General features: G+C 44.7%; 1 protein-coding gene across 1 annotated transcript in view; it reads left to right on the forward strand.

The window, feature by feature from the left end:
- Positions 1-14,817: 14,817 nt before the first annotated feature.
- LOC126252279 (F-box/LRR-repeat protein 16) overlaps positions 14,818-18,433 on the forward strand; it is a 432,643-nt gene continuing 429,027 nt past the window's right edge. The window contains exon 1 of the mRNA XM_049953152.1: positions 14,818-14,862. Within this exon, the coding sequence (XP_049809109.1) occupies positions 14,818-14,862 (45 nt within the window). The remainder of the gene's footprint in view (positions 14,863-18,433) is intronic.

An 18,433-nucleotide genomic window follows, 5' to 3' on the forward strand; every position in this document is an offset into this window, starting at 1 on the left:
GTAGCTCAAGTTTGCTGAAAAAACGGCGAAATTGTGATAGGGGATAAAATTTTCTCCTTTCATAATTTTTTTGTGGTATCATCGATAAAAAGTTTAGTAGATGTTTCAAATTATGTGTAAAGTTTGTTAGATGTCGCTAGGTGCTCTCATTCTCAGATACTGGATGAATATAGTCTGGGCAATTTGCGCGCCGTGAGTTAGCTTGCCTCAAGACATGTAGACTGTGTCTAACAGTAATACTTGTCTTAATGTGTTAAACCTATAACTTGATATTACACCTCTTAATGAAATCATGAGAACATTTTAAATTTTCAAATTCGGTCAATAAACGAATGAAATCTTTAAAATCAAGAGTTCTCTTGCCCCTGGAAGCCGCTAGATAGGCAACCAGAACCAGAAGTGATTTAGGTGTTTGCTGGCCCAAGGCAGAAGAAAATACTTCCGTGCCTCATTTCGACATAAATGTAGCAACAAATAACTTACATTCATACCGTAGGAAATATCAGAATATCTGTGTCGGCAGTATTGAATTGCTTCCAGAATTATATATCCCTCTGCAGCGGAGCGAGCGGTGTCTTGAAACCATCCAGATTTCGGTTTTCCGTGGTTTCTCCAAACCGTGTAAGGCAAATGCAGGGATGGTTCCTTTGAAAATGGCCGCGGGCGATTCCTGTACACATCGTTACCACAGTCGAGCTTGTGCACATCTCTGAGGACCTGGTCATCCTCCCTCCTATGTTTAACGCTTCATGAAAGACGAAGTAATTGGAGTCGGAAATTTGACACAACAGGACGAGAATGTGGGAGTGGCCGTTGCCTCTGCGAAAGCACAGTTGCAGTATTCGTTTGTTATCATTTGAGGAAGCTCAGTAAATATTAAGCAGGATGGGGTGACTTGGATTTGTATCCTGCTCTTCTATAACATGAATTCACTGTCTTAGCGACTGCGCCATCTCCAACAATGACCGACGAGTTTTCTCGGCAGTGGTTTCTTTGACGTAGCAGCAATGGCGGGGGCAACGAGTTCTGCGTGATATAATTAGCTAGTGCAAACAGCTAGCTCGCAACTGAGTCATCAGTTGCACTTACGGACTGCGCAGCAAGCCTCGGCGAGCAATAAAAAGATCATCAGTTAAGGGCGAGCGTGTCATATTCTGCTATATCGAACTTCAGACAGCAGCCATTTCGTACTAAACACTGTGCAAGTTCACGTGGTAGATTTACTAGTGCCTGTCATCTAAGCTGTTATCCTCGAATATATTTCCATTTTTAAAAATGGTGAAACGAGTTTCCCACAGATGATAACACTCAGTGGGAGAACTTTTATTGAATGCTGCTTTTTCTACACTTCAAAGTAACGCTGATCAAAACCTGAAGAAAATGACTTATTGATACATAACCAACACGAATTCAGAAAATATCGTTCTTGTGCAACGCAGCTAGCTTTTTATTCCCATTAAGTAATGAGTACTGTCGACAAGGGATCTCAGATCGATTCCATATTCCTAGATTTCCAGAAGGCTTTTGGTACCGTTGCTCACAAGCGACTATTAATCAAATTGCGTGCATATGGAGTATCGTCTCAGTTGTGTGACTGGATTCATGATTTCCTCTCAGAGACTTCACAGTTCGTAGTGATAGACGGTAAATCATTGAGTAGAACAGAAGTGATACCTGGCGTTCCGCAAGGTAGTGTCATAGGCCCTCTGCTGTTTCTGATTTACATAAATGATCTAGGTGATAATCTGAGCAGCCCCCTTAGATTGTCTGCAGATGACGCTGTAATTTACCGTATACTAAAATCATCAGACGATCAATTCCAATTAAAAAATGATCTAGAGAGAACTTCTCTATGGTGCGAAAAGTGGCAATTGGCACTAAACAATGAAAAGTGCGAGGTCATCCACATGGGTACTAAAAGAAATTCGATAAATTTTGGGTTTACGATAAATTGCACAAATCTAAGGACCGTCAATTCGACTAAATACCTAGGAATTCCAATTACGAGCAACTTAAATTGGAAAGGCCACATAGATAATATTGTGGGGAAGGCGAAACAGAGACTGCGCTTTGTTGGCAGAACACTTACAAGATGCGACAAACCCACTAAAGAGACAGCCTACATTACAGTTGCCCGTCCTCTGCTGGAATATTGCTGTGTGGTGTGGGATCCTTACCAGGTAGGATTGACGGAGGACATCGAAAAAGTGCCAAGAAGGGCAGCTCGTTTCGTGTTATCGTGCAATAGGTGTGAGAGTGTTACTGATATGATACGCGAGTTGGGGTGGCAGTCACTGAAATAAAAGCGGTCTTCTTTGCGGCGAGATTTATTTACGAAATTTCAATCACAATCTTTCTCTTCCGAATGCGAAAATATTTTGTTGACACCCACCTACGTAGGGCGAAATGATCATCATAATAAAATAAGAGAAATCAGAGCTCGAACGGAAAGATTTAGGTGTTCCTTTTTCCCACGCGCCATTCGAGAGTGAAATGGTAGAGAAGTAGTATGAAAATAGTTCAATGAACCCTCTGCCAGGCACTTAAGTGTGAATTGCAGAGTAACCATGTAGATGTAGATGTAGATTCATGACACTATTTTTCCAAATAGCAAGTGTCCACGAAGAATGGCTGGAGAGTTCTACCAATCATCCAATTCCTCGACGATAGAAATCGATCTTTGGTTACAGAACCGTTCGAGAAACATTGTCACAACGTCCTCATCGTTGGGAAACCTCTTCCCTTTCCCCCTCCCCCCTCCCTCCCCCTTCGATGTTCTTTCAGACTGCAAAAAGATGGCAATTGGTATGGTGCAAGGCCATCCTTCCTTCCCGATCACCATCACCTATATCTGCAGCGCTTTGGGCAAATTGTCGGCGCCATTCTTCTACGGCTGAATGCGAAACTGCATTTGGTCGATGTAGAATTACACGGTCAATCTGTGTGCAAGCTAGACTTTTTGCTCACAAAGACCGTACTGCCCCGCGTACTTCGACTTTGGAGTGGCTTTCCGGTTACCGCGCCATTTCACAACTGTACTTTGATGCACCTGTTATCCGTACCGCAGCGGAACTGTGTGTGCAGGAAACCTGGAACATGTACTCTCTTCTGACAATGCGCCACTCTTATTGCACAATGGTCCTAGCTTGAGACGGCAAGTGTAACTTTCTGAAGTCCCTACTCCTGCTGCATTCGCGGATGTTCCTCAGCAAGAACTACTCTCGACAAGCCTCCTTATGAGTTCTAATTTATCTTTCTTTCTGTGTCGTGATCGTTACGTGCGATGTGTGTGAGAATGTTTACTGACTTTTCTTCCAAATTAGCCTCTCTGAATTTTAACAGCAAGCGCCCCACGTGATTCGACTGCCCCGACAGTTTGGCAACGATCTCTCAGTGGTTTTGCGGTTATATAGATGCACTATGTTTTCTCTAACAAACGTACAGACTATTGGGCGGTGCTCAACAGTCGGTCAGACTAGTGTTTCGTAATCCACTTCTTTCATGAGCGGTTACATTTCCTGAGGAGTTTTTCAATGAATTATAGCTTGGCATCTACTCTTCTTGCAACTCTTATGTGGGCGTTTCACTTTAGTCTTTCTCGATTGACACTCCTAGATACTGTACTTTACACTTTCCAGCGATTATAGCCAAGAGTGTTGATCTGGTAGAAAGCGGGTGAGGTGAGTGACTAGGTGCTAGGTACATTAAATCCAAAAAATCATAATTTAACACTCTTTAATAAAACATTAAAGTACAATTGTCCCCATACAACACAGGAGTAATCAGGACAGAAAATTTAAAACAATTACTATGTAATCTGTGTTATTATTGAAGTCTTGGAAGCAATAATTAAATACTAAAAGAATATATTGCCAGTTTTAGGCTGTATTGCGGTCTGTTAAAATCGTGCAATTAGCTAATTTCGGCCGTGAGCCATTATCAAGCACATTTGCTTGTCTTGATAATGGATCTCGGACGATATTAACTAATAGCATGATTTTAATAAAGCTCGATATAGCCTACAACGATCGATGTATTCTATTAGTAAACACTTGGAGGCTGTGGATACCCACGGAAGCAAAATCTTCAATTAATATATAGCTCATTAGGCAAAAGGTTACTTACGATATTAAGATACAGATTCATGAAACCAATTTTTTCCACCACTCACCGTCATACAACTCTGTCTCTTTATTGACTAACCTTTAACAAGTTTTAAAAACAATACCGTGACAATTAAGAATATTCACACGCATCTAGTACAGAAACAAGTCGGCATAATGCACCTACACCGCTGTTGTCACAGGCCCACGGCCCGTACAAAGAAGACAGTTACAAAATGAAATTAAAAAATAAGTAATTCAATTAAGAGGCAATAAATCTGTAGACATGTCGCACAAGTAACGGTTAACTGTTATAACTGCCAGCAGCCCGTTGCAGAATCCGAAGGAAGAACTTCCAGGTTCAAATGGCTCCAACATACAATATTAAATAATGGTAAATGGAACAAAAGCATTGGACTTAACATCTGAGGTCATCAGTCCTCTAGACTTAGAACTACTTAAACCTAACTAAGCTAAGGACATCACACACATCCTTGTCCAAGGCAGGATTCGAAGCTGCCACCGTAGCAGCCACGTGGTTCCGGACGGAAGCGCCTAGAACCGCTCCGTCACAGCGGCCGGCTGAACTTCCAGGACCAATACCGATCGTTAAGACAAATCTGGAATTTACTTTGCATTATGTAAACTTAAACAGGACCGAGCTATAAACGTGACGCAAGTCACTTAAAGCAGTCAATGCAGTAGACAGACAGTATTGCATAATAGTCACTTACAATAACGGTGTGAGGGCCCTTTATATGTGGAGGTGAACTAATCAGTCTTTAAGCTATATCTGTTTACACTGTTTAAAGGGAACAATCCAGAATTTTAATTTTCAGACACACCAACTCAACAAGGATCATAACACAGGTTACCTCAAGCAGGAAGCTTGAGAAAGTAACAACAGGACCGGTTACAGCCATAAGGTAACAAATTACTGCTAATGATGATTTTAGTAGATAACCACGCCGACACAAGGCGACATATGAGGCGTTATTTACAGTCCACACCCTCTGAAATGAAAGGGGCGAAGTAGTATGTGAACAAGTCAGATGGAGGAAAACGTGCCTCAATGCAGGGAAGTAATCTCGTCAACAGCAATCATCTTTCTTAATAATAACGGTACGGCGCCTGCATGTGAAAACACAGGCCCAGAGGGTCACACAGTTAAGTCACGTAAATGAGCTAATAATATATCTTAAAACTTACCTAAAAGTACCCAAAACATACAATATTAAATAATGGTAAATGGAACAAAAGCATTCGTTTTTTGAGAAATCAGCAGCCTTAACAGGAAAATAGCCACAAACGTAGAATCAGTAAGACCACTCATTTAAGATCTCTACAGCAAAAGTTAAGATCAGTGGTGTCATACAAACTATAACAATCAAGTTTTTGATGGTTCAGAAGCTTAATGCTGTAGCTGCCTTAAAATTGTAATGCGAATAACACACGCGAAACAAGCAAAACAAAACTACTGGTAACTGACTGTACCAAACGGTATGATCGCCACACATATGCACACAGCGTATCCGCTCGCCACAATTAGGAGAATATCATGACAGCAAAAGAATTTAATATATCTTGAAACGCCAGTAAGGGCTACGCACCTTATGTACACAGAGTACACAATAACGACACCTGGTGAAAAGAAAGTTGAATCATTAGAGACCGACTAAATCCACAGGTCTGTAATTCACCAGAAACGAATCCACCTTTCGTCCGCTCAGCGGACTTTAATTGAAACTTGAGAGCCACGACAGACCGCTCAGTTCCCAGTATCGGTTGCTGCCGGTGTCCGGACATTTGCCACGGTTTTACCTGCTCCGAAGGGTCGGGTCCCTTGTCCCCCCCCCCCCTCCTCCTCCTCCTCCTCATCCGGCCGCCCAGTTTGCTTTCGAAGTTCCGAATGTGACATCAGTATGGAAGATATTACAACAAACAAGGGCAGGCCTCCTGCTCATTACAAAGGTTACGCGTATCTTAAACAGAGGGAATCTAAAGAAGGTGTTGTTACATGGATGTGTTTACTCCGAAAAGCGGATCATTGCACGGGAAAGCTGCTTTCGAGGAACGCAGAAGTTTTGAGCGTATTAGAACATCTCTGTGGACCACCTGACGATGCAGCTCTGAAAGTGAGAAAGCAAGTGGAAAGGGCGGAGAGAAGGTCTCGAGAAGAAACTACACAGTTATCGGAGATATACGCGGATGAAATGGGAAATCTACATAATACAGTTTGTGACTTTGTTACAGTGATGCCTAATTCAGAATCTATGAAGAGAACCATGCGTCGTCGACGGAGTCAAAAGCGGGGGAACCAACAACAGCCTAAGAACTCTTATGAAATTGATCTTCATGAAGATCTATTAAAAATGGGTGATGGCAGTAGTTTTCTTCTGGAAGACGATCGATTAGAGGCGAGCATAATGATTTTTAGTGGAAGCAAAGGAAAAGAAATTTTAAAAACATGTGCCCATTTTTTTATTGATGGAACATTTAAGAGATGCAGCAAGCAGTTTGTACAGACCTTCACCATACACGTAGACTTAGGAGGCCCGATTAAAGAAACAAACATTCTTCCTATTGTATTTGCACTGCTCCCTAATAAGAAGAAAGACACATATGTTCGTCTGTTTCGTCTGATAAAACAGGCAGTGTCTGAGTGGTGTCCTATACAAGTAAAGGTGGACTTTGAGGCAGCTGCGATATCGACCATTCGTCAAGTTTTTCCCGTAACTGAAATATATGGATTCTATTTCCATATGAAGAAGAGTTTATGGAGAAGAATTAAAGTTCTCGGTCTAACTGAGGAGTACCGCTAGAACGAGGATTTAAGACTTCACGTCAGCGTGTGTGCAGCGCTGGCAGTTGTAAAACCGGAGGACGTAAGCAATGGATGGATTGAGATTCATGCAGAAGCTCCTGATAACGGAAGGTTCTCTCATTTTCTTGACTACTTTGTGGATAACTGGCTATAGAATGAGGATATCGCAATAGAAATGTGGGACTGTTACGGAAAAAGGCACCGAACGACGAATGCTGTTGAAGGGTGGCAAAACAAAATAAATAGTATTATTGGAAACCCTCACCCTAGAATCAACTATTTGGTGGAGTGCTTGAAAAAGGAAGCAGAGCTCACCAACTGCATGTACATGAAATTGGAAATGAATCTTGAAGGTAAGAAGAGGAAGATGAAGTACTTGGAGCTGGACGACAGGAGAGAGAGAATCGTAAAGAATTATGAAGAGACTGGCAACATTAGGCCTTGCTTGAAAGCCATTGCCCATATTCAGAAACTGGACTAAAATACGTTAAAAATGTATTAAAAGCTATGAAGACCACTGAGTCCTCGCAGATTACTAAGATAAAATTACACTCCTGGAAATAGAAAAAAGAACACATTGACACCGGTGTGTCAGACCCACCATACTTGCTCCGGACACTGCGAGAGGGCTGTACAAGCAATGATCACACGCACGGCACGGCGGACACACCAGGAACCGCGGTGTTGGCCGTCGAATGGCGCTAGCTGCGCAGCATTTGTGCACCGCCGCCGTCAGTGTCAGCCAGTTTGCCGTGGCATACGGAGCTCCATCGCAGTCTTTAACAATGGTAGCATGCCGCGACAGCGTGGACGTGAACCGTATGTGCAGCTGACGGACTTTGAGCGAGGGCGTATAGTGGGCATGCGGGAGGCCGGGTGGACGTACCGCCGAATTGCTCAACACGTGGGGCGTGAGGTCTCCACAGTACATCGATGTTGTCGCCAGTGGTCGGCGGAAGGTGCACGTGCCCGTCGACCTGGGACCGGACCGCAGCGACGCACGGAAGCACGCCAAGACCGTAGGATCCTACGCAGTGCCGTAGGGGACCGCACCGCCACTTCCCAGCAAATTAGGGACACTGTTGCTCCTGGGGTATCGGCGAGGACCATTCGCAACCGTCTCCATGAAGCTGGGCTACGGTCCCGCACACCGTTAGGCCGTCTTCCGCTCACGCCCCAACATCGTGCAGCCCGCCTCCAGTGGTGTCGCGACAGGCGGGAATGGAGGGACGAATGGAGACGTGTCGTCTTCAGCGATGAGAGTCGCTTCTGCCTTGGTGCCAATGATGGTCGTATGCGTGTTTGGCGCCGTGCAGGTGAGCGCCACAATCAGGACTGTATACGACCGAGGCACACAGGGCCAACACCCGGCATCATGGTGTGGGGAGCGATCTCCTACACTGGCCGTACACCACTGGTGATCGTCGAGGGGACACTGAATAGTGCACGGTACATCCAAACCGTCATCGAACCCATCGTTCTACCATTCCTAGACCGGCAAGGGAACTTGCTGTTCCAACAGGACAATGCACGTCCGCATGTATCCCGTGCCACCCAACGTGCTCTAGAAGGTGTAAGTCAACTACCCTGGCCAGCAAGATCTCCGGATCTGTCCCCCATTGAGCATGTTTGGGACTGGATGAAGCGTCGTCTCACGCGGTCTGCACGTCCAGCACGAACGCTGGTCCAACTGAGGCGCCAGGTGGAAATGGCATGGCAAGCCGTTCCACAGGACTACATCCAGCATCTCTACGATCGTCTCCATGGGAGAATAGCAGCCTGCATTGCTGCGAAAGGTGGATATACACTGTACTAGTGCCGACATTGTGCATGCTCTGTTGCCTGTGTCTATGTGCCTGTGGTTCTGTCAGTGTGATCATGTGATGTATCTGACCCCAGGAATGTGTCAATAAAGTTTCCCCTTCCTGGGACAATGAATTCACGGTGTTCTTATTTCAATTTCCAGGAGTGTATTAAAATACTGAAGCAGCATTATCGGAGCTAATATTAAGTTGTAATTGTAAATAGAGTGTACATTTGTTCAGCGTGTTTAGGCTGATTTTACACACGCCAGAATGGTAGATGGTCATTTATCATTTTCACGGTCCAAAGCCTATGCAAAGTGTGATGCGAATCAGCCTTTAATGTAAAAATTAAAAAGCGTTTCAAGCCTCGCAAAAGTATCCCTATTGTTGTCACGTTAAGATAACTTTTTTCTACCTTCCAATATTATGGCCATACTATTAAATAATTGTGAGTTCTAAAATAATTTTCTGAAGCTTCAGAATCGCAACTATCACCTAAAGTATCATGGTTTGTTAAACTGATAGTATACGCTTTTGTGAAAGAAAATGGGAACTTAACCTTTGAATTGCACCTAAAATTGACATCCCAAAACTGATCTGATCCTAAGGTTGACAATTTTGGCACCTAAAATATTTTTTATTTAAGTTTAGCTGCAAACATTTATAGTAGATGTAAATCTACTTACGTACATTTAAATATAGTCCTTTAAAAATTAAAATTTCTTACTAAATTGTTGATTATCTTTAAACAGGTCAGAAAAGTAAGGAGCTTACTACTGAAAATTAATTGTTACTAAAGAACATCAGAATCAAATGTATTAGACCTACTTTTCTTATAGATTACAGACTTTTTGAAAAGATATTTGATCATTTCCTCTGTCACTGACAGTGTAATTTAAGTTGCTTTGCAACACCAGGGATATCTACTCCTAAATTATGTTTCCAGCTGTTCTCATTTCGAATTCTGGAATATTTACTTCGTCTTCTTTGGTGAATGAATTTCGGAAAATGCATTTACTAACTCCACTTTAGTGGCACTGTCTACAGTAACATTACCATCGCTGTCGCGCAGTAAAGGTACTTACTGAGCCTTTCCGCTGGTTTACTTAACATGGGACCAGTATCTCTTTGGATTTTCCGCCACATTTATAGAGCGAGTTTCGTTGTGGAAGCTATTAAATGCATCTCGAATTGAAATCCGCACCAAATTTCGAGCCTCAGTAAAACTTCACCAATGTTGGAGATTTTGCGTTCATCTAAATTATACGTGCCTTTTGCGGTGCTCCTGCAACAGCTTTCTTTCGTGTTTTGTGTACCATGGGGGATCAGTTCCGTCTCTTATTAATTTATTTGGTATGAATATCTCGAGTGCTGTTGATACTATTTCTTTGAACTTAAGCCACATATGGTCTTAATTTACATAGTTTGGAAGGATTGGAGACTACCTCTTGGAAAGACGTCACCCGAATGTTTAGCTGCTTTTGTAAATAGATATATTTCGCGTTTAGTTTTGGTGAATTTTTTTGTTACGGAAGTGAGCCTCGCTACGACTGCGTGTTCACTAATTCCTGTATCCGTCGTGATGCTCAGGATTATTTGTGGCTAAGAGTTCAAGTGTGTTTTCGTAACCATTTACAAATGGTTCAAATGGCTCTGAGCACTATGGGACTTAACATCTGTGGTCATCAGTCCCCTAGAACTTAGAACTACTTAAACCTAACTAACCTAAGGACTTCACACACATCCATGCCCGAGGCAGGATTCGAACCTGCGACCGTAGCAGTCGCGCGGTTCCGGACTGAGCGCCTAGAACCGCGAGACCACCGCCGCCGGCGTAACCATTTACAATTTGAATGGCCTCGTCAACTAATTGTTAAAAATAATTTTAAAAAAAGCATTTAGAACAAATACGGTAGTTGTTTTCTATTTACAATAGGGTATGAAAATGTGTTTTTGTCGGTCTGCAGCTCGTGGTCGTGCGGTAGCGTTCTCGCTTCCCGCGCCCGGGTTCGATTCCCGGCGGGGTCAGGGATTTTCTCTGCCTCGTGATGACTGGGTGTTGTGTGATGTCCTTAGGTTAGTTAGATTTAAGTAGTTCTAAGTTCTAGGGGACTGATGACCATAGATGTTAAGTCCCATAGTGCTCGTATTTTTGTCAACATGCGGAAGATAGATTGAAGTAACTGTCAACTATAATTGTATGAGTAGGGTACCTATTTGTGATGAGACTCAAGTTTTCCTTTCTTTGAACTGTTCAGCAAGTGTTTCATGTGAGACAGTGGGTCGGTAAAAGGAGCCAGTTATTAATTTATTCCGGTTGTCGAATATAACCTCTGCCCATACTAAGTCACAGGAACTATCTGCTTCAAAATCGATTGTGAGCTTACATTATTTTTCCATAAGTTGTCCTTCTTGTTTCTGTTGTAGTGCAGATTACGGCTTTTCCCTCCAGAACCTAAGATGCTTTCTCTGTGACCCTGTGAATACCAGAGCTAAACAATGTAGAACAAGAATATACGTTACAAGCGTAGCATTCTGTATTACTTCATTTCCTTATTTCTAACATTTTAAAATTGTAAGTCGACTTTATATGACATGTCAATCATAGATGTTCTTATCTCTATTTAGTGAACGTGTTTTCAGTTACGTTTTGAACATTGTCCCGCTACACTTCATTAACAAATGTTTTTAGAGAGTAAATTAATATGGAGTACGTCGTTCTTATTTTCAAACATTCACAAACCCACTTATTCTTTCCCTATTGTCTTTTGGGTATGCAGTTGTTCTAATTAAAGTAGGCACAAATGCAGTGATCAGAAAGAAATGATTAGCGTACATTCGCATTCTCGTTTCATCGTGAAAGGAAGCTACCGTATAGACAGAGGAATCTATATTTATACTTGGCAGAACTAATTACATACTGACATAATCGTCGGTATTGCTTTCGTTTCCCAAAAGTTATAAATATTTCGATTTCGGAAAAGAAGCTTTGTATTTGGCCAAAATGTCGAAGAAGAAGGTCCCTTACGTACTGGTTGTATCGAGTAAGATGTGGAGACGGTGGTTTGAAAACGGACAGAGGTAGTGCGGGGAAGGGCGTCCCTTACCTGAGGGATCGCTACTCAAGCTACCTGGCGAAGGGGCAAGTATGGCAAATGTCCGGTGTGGCAAATGTCCGGTGTGGCAAATGTCCGGCATTCTTGCTCCCACAGGCGCTGTTTTTTTTTGTCCTTTATTGTAATTTTGCACCTTATACAAGGTGGACTAGCAGCGGCAATTTTACGCCGCTCTTCAGGCTCAGGCATACAAATAGAGATAAACAAAGAAGACACATAAGTAACAGAACATAACGGCAGTTAAAATATCAGCAAACACAGTAATTAAAAAACACGAAGCCTTTCAGATGCGAAGAAAACAAAAGACTGTCGGCACTGTGCACGATCACTGATGGTGGTGACGATATACGTGAACGACGGAGCGTGGGCGGCGAACAACACTAAAGCACAAGCACGACGGCACACACACAAAACTGATGGCGACGATCTCCAGCGCGCTAACGTCCACAGAGCGTGTGGGAGTCCAGGGACCTGCCAAAAGAGGAGAAGAGGGTGGGGGAGAGGGGAGAAGGGAGAGTTTAGATGCCAGTGGCAGAGGAGATGTGGGGGGAGGAAAGAAGGTGTGGGGGGTAGGGGAATCCTGGGGGGAGGATGGGGGAGGTGAGGGAACGGAATAAGGTCGTACAGGATCCGCATGGGGGAGGGGAAACAGGTGCTGCTCAGCCGATCTTTGAGTATCCACTGTCACGGTCCCCACTCACGGTGCCACACCGCCTCAGCTGTTTACACTCACAGCGTACCTCCAATCCAAGTCCAACTGCCTCCAGTCGGCCCGCGCAGACAAACTTAAAATCTCCATTTCTGCTAGCTGTCCTCATCTCTCATGGCCGGCCATCCGCCACAGATATTTCAACCTGCTGCTGTATCGATACTAACAGCCCGACACATCGATATAGCTGGCACATGGAACAGTTGTAACCGAAAGGTAACTTTTTAGAAACAGTATGCTATATTTATTTACTTTGAGGCTCAACTGCCAGTCCTTACACAAACCATCCATCCCCACATCCCCAGCAGGTCTTCCTGCATTTCGCTAAAGTTTTATGACTAAATTTCTTATGAACAACAGCATAATTCCTGAACAGGCTCACGGAGCTTTTGGCAATATCCACCAGATCATTTGTTCTTATCGTGGACTATAAAAGCTCTATACAACTCCGTTGAGGAGCGTCTGAAGTTACTATTAAATGCGACGTTTTCGCCCTGTGAAGAACATGTTAAATTCCGGAAAGGAATTTTCACTCTGCAGCGGAGTGTGCACTGATACGAAACTTTCTGGCCAACTAAAACTGTGTACAGAACCCATACTCTGACTCGGGCAAATGCTCTACCGACATTACTGCGCAAGCACAACTCACGAACAATTCTCACAAACGAAGATTTATATAACTATCTACACTCGACCACGCTTTGCCGTGCTTCAGTCTCCTTAAAAGGGAAAGAAGGAAAAGAGAAAGCACATGTTTCTAATAAGTATGGGAGTTGGATATCCACCAGAATCTCCTTCTCTTCCTTGTCTCTGTCCATCTCCCCCTCCCCCTCCCCCTTTCTTTGTCCGTCGCCTCTTGCTTCCCCCTCTCTCAGTCCATCAACTCCTCCTCCCCTCTCTCTTCATCTTCTCCTTCCTTCTCTCCCTCCATTTCCTCCTGCCCCACTCCCCCTCTCTCAGTATGTCAACTCCTCCACTTTTCTCTGTCCATCTTCTCCTCCTCCACTCTCTCTACACCTCCTTAGGCCCCCTTTCTCAATGTATCTTCTCATTCCCGTTTTCTATGTCCATTTCCTCCCACGCAGCTGTCCATCTCCTCTTGCCCTTCTCTCTGACCTTGAGCTTTGTTTACTGGTACTAAAATGTAGACTTTCACGGCCGGAAATGTCATTTCCATTATAAATATCCGGGCTGTTATGCCGTGGTCGGTTGATGAATTCTGTGTCAATTCCCAACGTTTCGTCCCCAACTGCGGGAGACGTCTTCAAGGGGGTCTGTAGCTCGATGGAAGGTCGAACACACCCACTGGCAAGCTCTGTCAGTAGCGAGCCAGTGGGTGTGTTTGACCTTCCATCGAGCTACAGACCCCCTTCAAGATGTCTCCCGCATTCGGGGACGAAACGTTGGGAATTGACACAGAATTCATCAAGCGACCACAGCATAACAGCCCGGATAATTATAATGGACATAAAAATACTGGTGCAAACCTTTTTAGTTGGCGCCATTATGATGAGGACAACGCAACACCCACTCCCAGAGCGGACAATATATCCGACCCGGTCGGGAATCGAACCCGGACCCTCGCATAGCATTCTGCCGCGCTGACCACTCAGGTATGGAGGCGGACTCATGAAGATGAGAACCGAAGATTGTCGAATACAGAATATGCGTAACCAAACAACTCTTAGTATTTTAACGACTGATGTGTACGTGCGTACCGAAAGTATCTGAATGTGTGTAAAGTGTGGAAAACATTGTAATCGTTATTGTGAATTTTGGAACAGGAGACAGAATTTGTATTCGTTCATGGCTGTATGGTTCAAAATCCGGATGCCAAATAAATAAATACCTAAATTATAACGGTGATCATGTAATGGCACTAAAAGGGATAGGCGTTATAGCGTTCTTTAAACACGAAAAGAGCGCCTCTCCTCTTAACAAGTGCGCAGTAGACGAGGCTTTAAACACTAAAAATGACACCGTGGGAGGCTGCATGCAGTGAGCGCAGAAAAAAAAAGAGGAGCGAGAGAGAGAGAGAGAGAGAGAGAGAGAGAGAGGGAGAGAGAGAGAGAGAGAGAGAGAGAGAGAGAGAGTGACGGAGGGGGGGTGGGGGTGGGGGTGGAGAGAGCAAGAAGAGAGAGGAAGGGAGCGGGGCGGGTAGAAAAGGCGCTGACAATGGCGGCAGGCGCGCGCGGTGACAATGCGCGGTGTGTGAAGCCGCAATCACGGCAGGTGGCTGCGACTGTGTCTGACTGCCGTAATGGCTCATTGTTTCGGCGGCCGCCAGCCGCCGATGTATCGATTGGTGAGCTCGGCTCTGCTACACTACGCTCCGCTTTCATTTTTCTGGGAGGCCTCCCATTATGCGGCAGCGCGACGCTCGATAGTCGACGCGGCTCTGCGCGACGAGTCGAGTACCGCTTTGTTTGCTGTCCGACTGCAGCGGGCCCGCACCTCGCGCCCCGAAAAGCTGTGCTCCCAAGTACAGTACACCAGAGCTGTGCTGCCACAAGCGCCAGGTGAAAATCCGAGGGGAGCAAGGAGGACTGATTTGGTAGCTCTACAGTCACCTAATCACCAATGAGTGGCTTCGGTTGGATATTACACTACTGGCCATTAAAATTGCTACACCATGAAAATGACGTGCTACAGACGCGAAATTTAACAGACAGGAAGAAGATGCTGTGATATGCAAATGATTAGCATCTCAGAGCATTCACACAAGGTTGGCGCCGGTGGCGACACCTACACAAGTGTTGACATGAGGAAAGTTTCCAACCGCTTTCTCATACACAAACGGCAGTTGACCGGCGTTGCCTGGTGAAACGTTGTTGTGATGCCTCGTGTAAGGAGGAGAAATGCGTACCACCACGTTTCCGACTTTGATAAAGGTCGGATTGTAGCCTGTCGCTGATGCGGTTGATCGTATCGCGACATTGTTGCTCGCGTTGGTCGAGATCCAATGACTGTTAGCACAATATGGAATCGGTGGGTTCAGGAGGGTAATACGGAACGCCGTGCTGGATCCCAACGGCCTCGTATCACTAGCAGTCGAGATGACAGGCATCTTATCCGCATTGCTGTAACGGATCGTGCAGCCACGTCTCGATCCCTGAGTCAACAGATGGGGACCTTTGCAAGACAACAACCATCTGCACGAACAGTTCGACGACGTTTTGCAGCAGCTCGGAGACCATGGCTGCGGTTAGCCATGACGCTGCACCACAGACAGGAGCGCCTGCGATGGTGTACTCAACGACGAACCTGGGTGCACGAATGGCAAAACGTCATTTTTTCAGGTTCTGTTTACAGCATTGTGATTGTCGCATCCGTGTTTGGCGACATTGCGGTGAACGCACATTGGAAGCGTGTATTCGTCATCGCCATACTGGCACTCCGACGTGATGGTATGGGGTGCCATTGGTTTCACGTCACCTCTTGTTCGCATTGACGGCACTTTGAACAGTCGACGTTACATTTCAGACGTGTTACGACCCGTGGCTCTACCCTTCATTCGATTCCTCCGAAACCCTACATTTCAGCAGGAATGCACGACAGCGTGTTGCAGGTCCTGCACGGGCCTTTCTGGCCACAGAAAATGTTCGACTGCTGCCCAGGCCAGCGCATTCTCCAGATCTCTCACCAACTGGAAACGTATGGTCAATGATGGCCAAGCAACTGGCTCGTCACAATATGCCAGTCACTACTCTTAATGAACTGTGGTATCGTGTTGAAGCTGCATGGGCAGCTGTACCTGTACACGCCATCCAAGCTCTGTTTGACTGAATGTGCAGGCGTATCAAGGCCGTTATTACGGCCAGAGGTGGTTGTTCTGGGTACTGATTTCTCGGGATCTATGCTCCCAAATTGCGTGAAAATGTAATCACATGTCATTGTATAATGTATTTGTCCAATGAATACCCGCTTATCATCTGCATTTCTTCTTGGTGTAGCAATTTTAATGGCCAGTAGTGTACTTACCTGAAGAATCTAGTATACTCTTCCTCGGCAAACTGAGGCCATTTTCAAGGCTAGATAGGGTTTCACATGGTATCTCCTGGCGCGGAGTAATTTATTGTCCAGTGTGCTTACAATGTGTACGGCCTCGCACACAACAATAAGCAGAAGTGGGCTACGGCATGGCGCGGCAACTGTCGTTGTAGGAAAGCTGGACAGGAGTAGAAATGATTAGCGAACAAGTTAACACAACAAACACAAGATTTCCTTATCTCGTATTTCTCCAAACGTACAAGGACTCATCACAAATAGTGCATCAAGAAACTGTTACAACAGCAACAGTGCTGCTCTCTGAACTGAGCATGGACAGCCGGTCAGCGACTGCACTTACGCTGCCAAATTCGCGATTCCCGTGGGGTTGTATCGACACATGATACCACAGTGTCTTAGTGTTTCAACATAAATTAGCACAGAGGTCCAGTAAGAGACAAGCACATACTACAGCGAGTCAACGAGAGAAAAACTTAACAAACAACATAACGAAACGTAGACGTAAAATGTTATCTGGTTTCATGCGGCCCGCCACAAATTCCTCTCTTGTGAGAATCTCTTCATCTCAGAATAGCACTTGTTTGATGTATTCCAATCTCTGTCTTCCCCTAAACTTTTTACCCTCTACAGCTCCCTTTCATATCATAGAAGCTATTCCCTGATGTCTTAACACAATACCAGCATGGCAAGGCCGTTTTGGTTAATGTTACAAGGCCAGTCCATCATCCAGACTGTTGCCCCTGCAACTACTGAAAAGGCTGCTGCCCCTCTTCAGGAACTACACGTTTGTCTAGCCTCTCAATAGATACCCCTCCGTTGTGGTTGAACCTACGGTACGGCTATCTGTATCGCTGGGGCACGCAAGACTCCCCACGAGCGGCAAGGTCCATGGTTCATGGGGGAGGGGGTGCGAGGCTTACCAGTACCGAAACGTGCAAGAGGAACACGATTCGACAGTTACCGGCCGATCACGTTACTCAACTCCGACTTCAAGATTTTCACACGCCTTCTTCTGCTCAGTATCTTCCGCATGTTCCTTTCTTTGTTAGTTGTGTGGAGAACGTCCTCTTCTCTTTTAACACGAAAGTAATGTGAAGTACCAGAAATGACAACAGCGAGAAAAGGTAACATCAGAACTGGAGATAACGAAGTAGACGAAGTTAAGGAATTCCGCTACTTTGGTAGAAAACAATACATGACGAATGAAGCAAGGAGGACATAAAAAAAAGCAGACCAGACTCGCAAAAGGGAATTTCTGGTCAACAGTAGCTTGCTAGTACCAAACACAGGTCTTAATTTGAGGCAGACATTTCTGACACTCTACGTATGACAGCGAGACATGGATTGTGGGAAAACCGGAATAGAAGCGAATCAAAGCGTTTGAGATGTGGTGCTGCATAAGATGTTGAAAATTAGGTGGACTGATAAGGCCCGACGAGGGAGGGAGTGGGTATGGGCGGCAAAATGCCCCGGGCTCAAGCCTCATGGGGGACCCAAGTGTCTCAAGGACTCTTATCACCCAGGGCGCTAATTTGGTAAATAGCAGACTGCTACTGTAAAATAATTTTTGTATCATGTCATAAATAAAAGAACATTTCCCCGGCACCAGCATAACCATTCTAGCTCTTCCATCCCGCTTCAGTTCTTCATCTTTATGAGTCACACAGGCCAGTTGCATACAGTGCTATTTCATGTTTAATTTTGAATACGTGAAATTTTCTTTAGACATCGTGCACTAAAACGTCCTGTACAATTCTGTTGCGTGTTTAGTCTTGAATGGACTGTATTACATTTAAGCATCGTGCACTAAAACCACAGTGTATGGACTTGAAAATGCTCTTTCTTTTTGAAACTCCTACCAAAAAAGT

This window comes from Schistocerca nitens, chromosome 4 (assembly GCF_023898315.1).
Source record: "Schistocerca nitens isolate TAMUIC-IGC-003100 chromosome 4, iqSchNite1.1, whole genome shotgun sequence".
NCBI lineage: Eukaryota > Metazoa > Arthropoda > Insecta > Orthoptera > Acrididae > Schistocerca > Schistocerca nitens.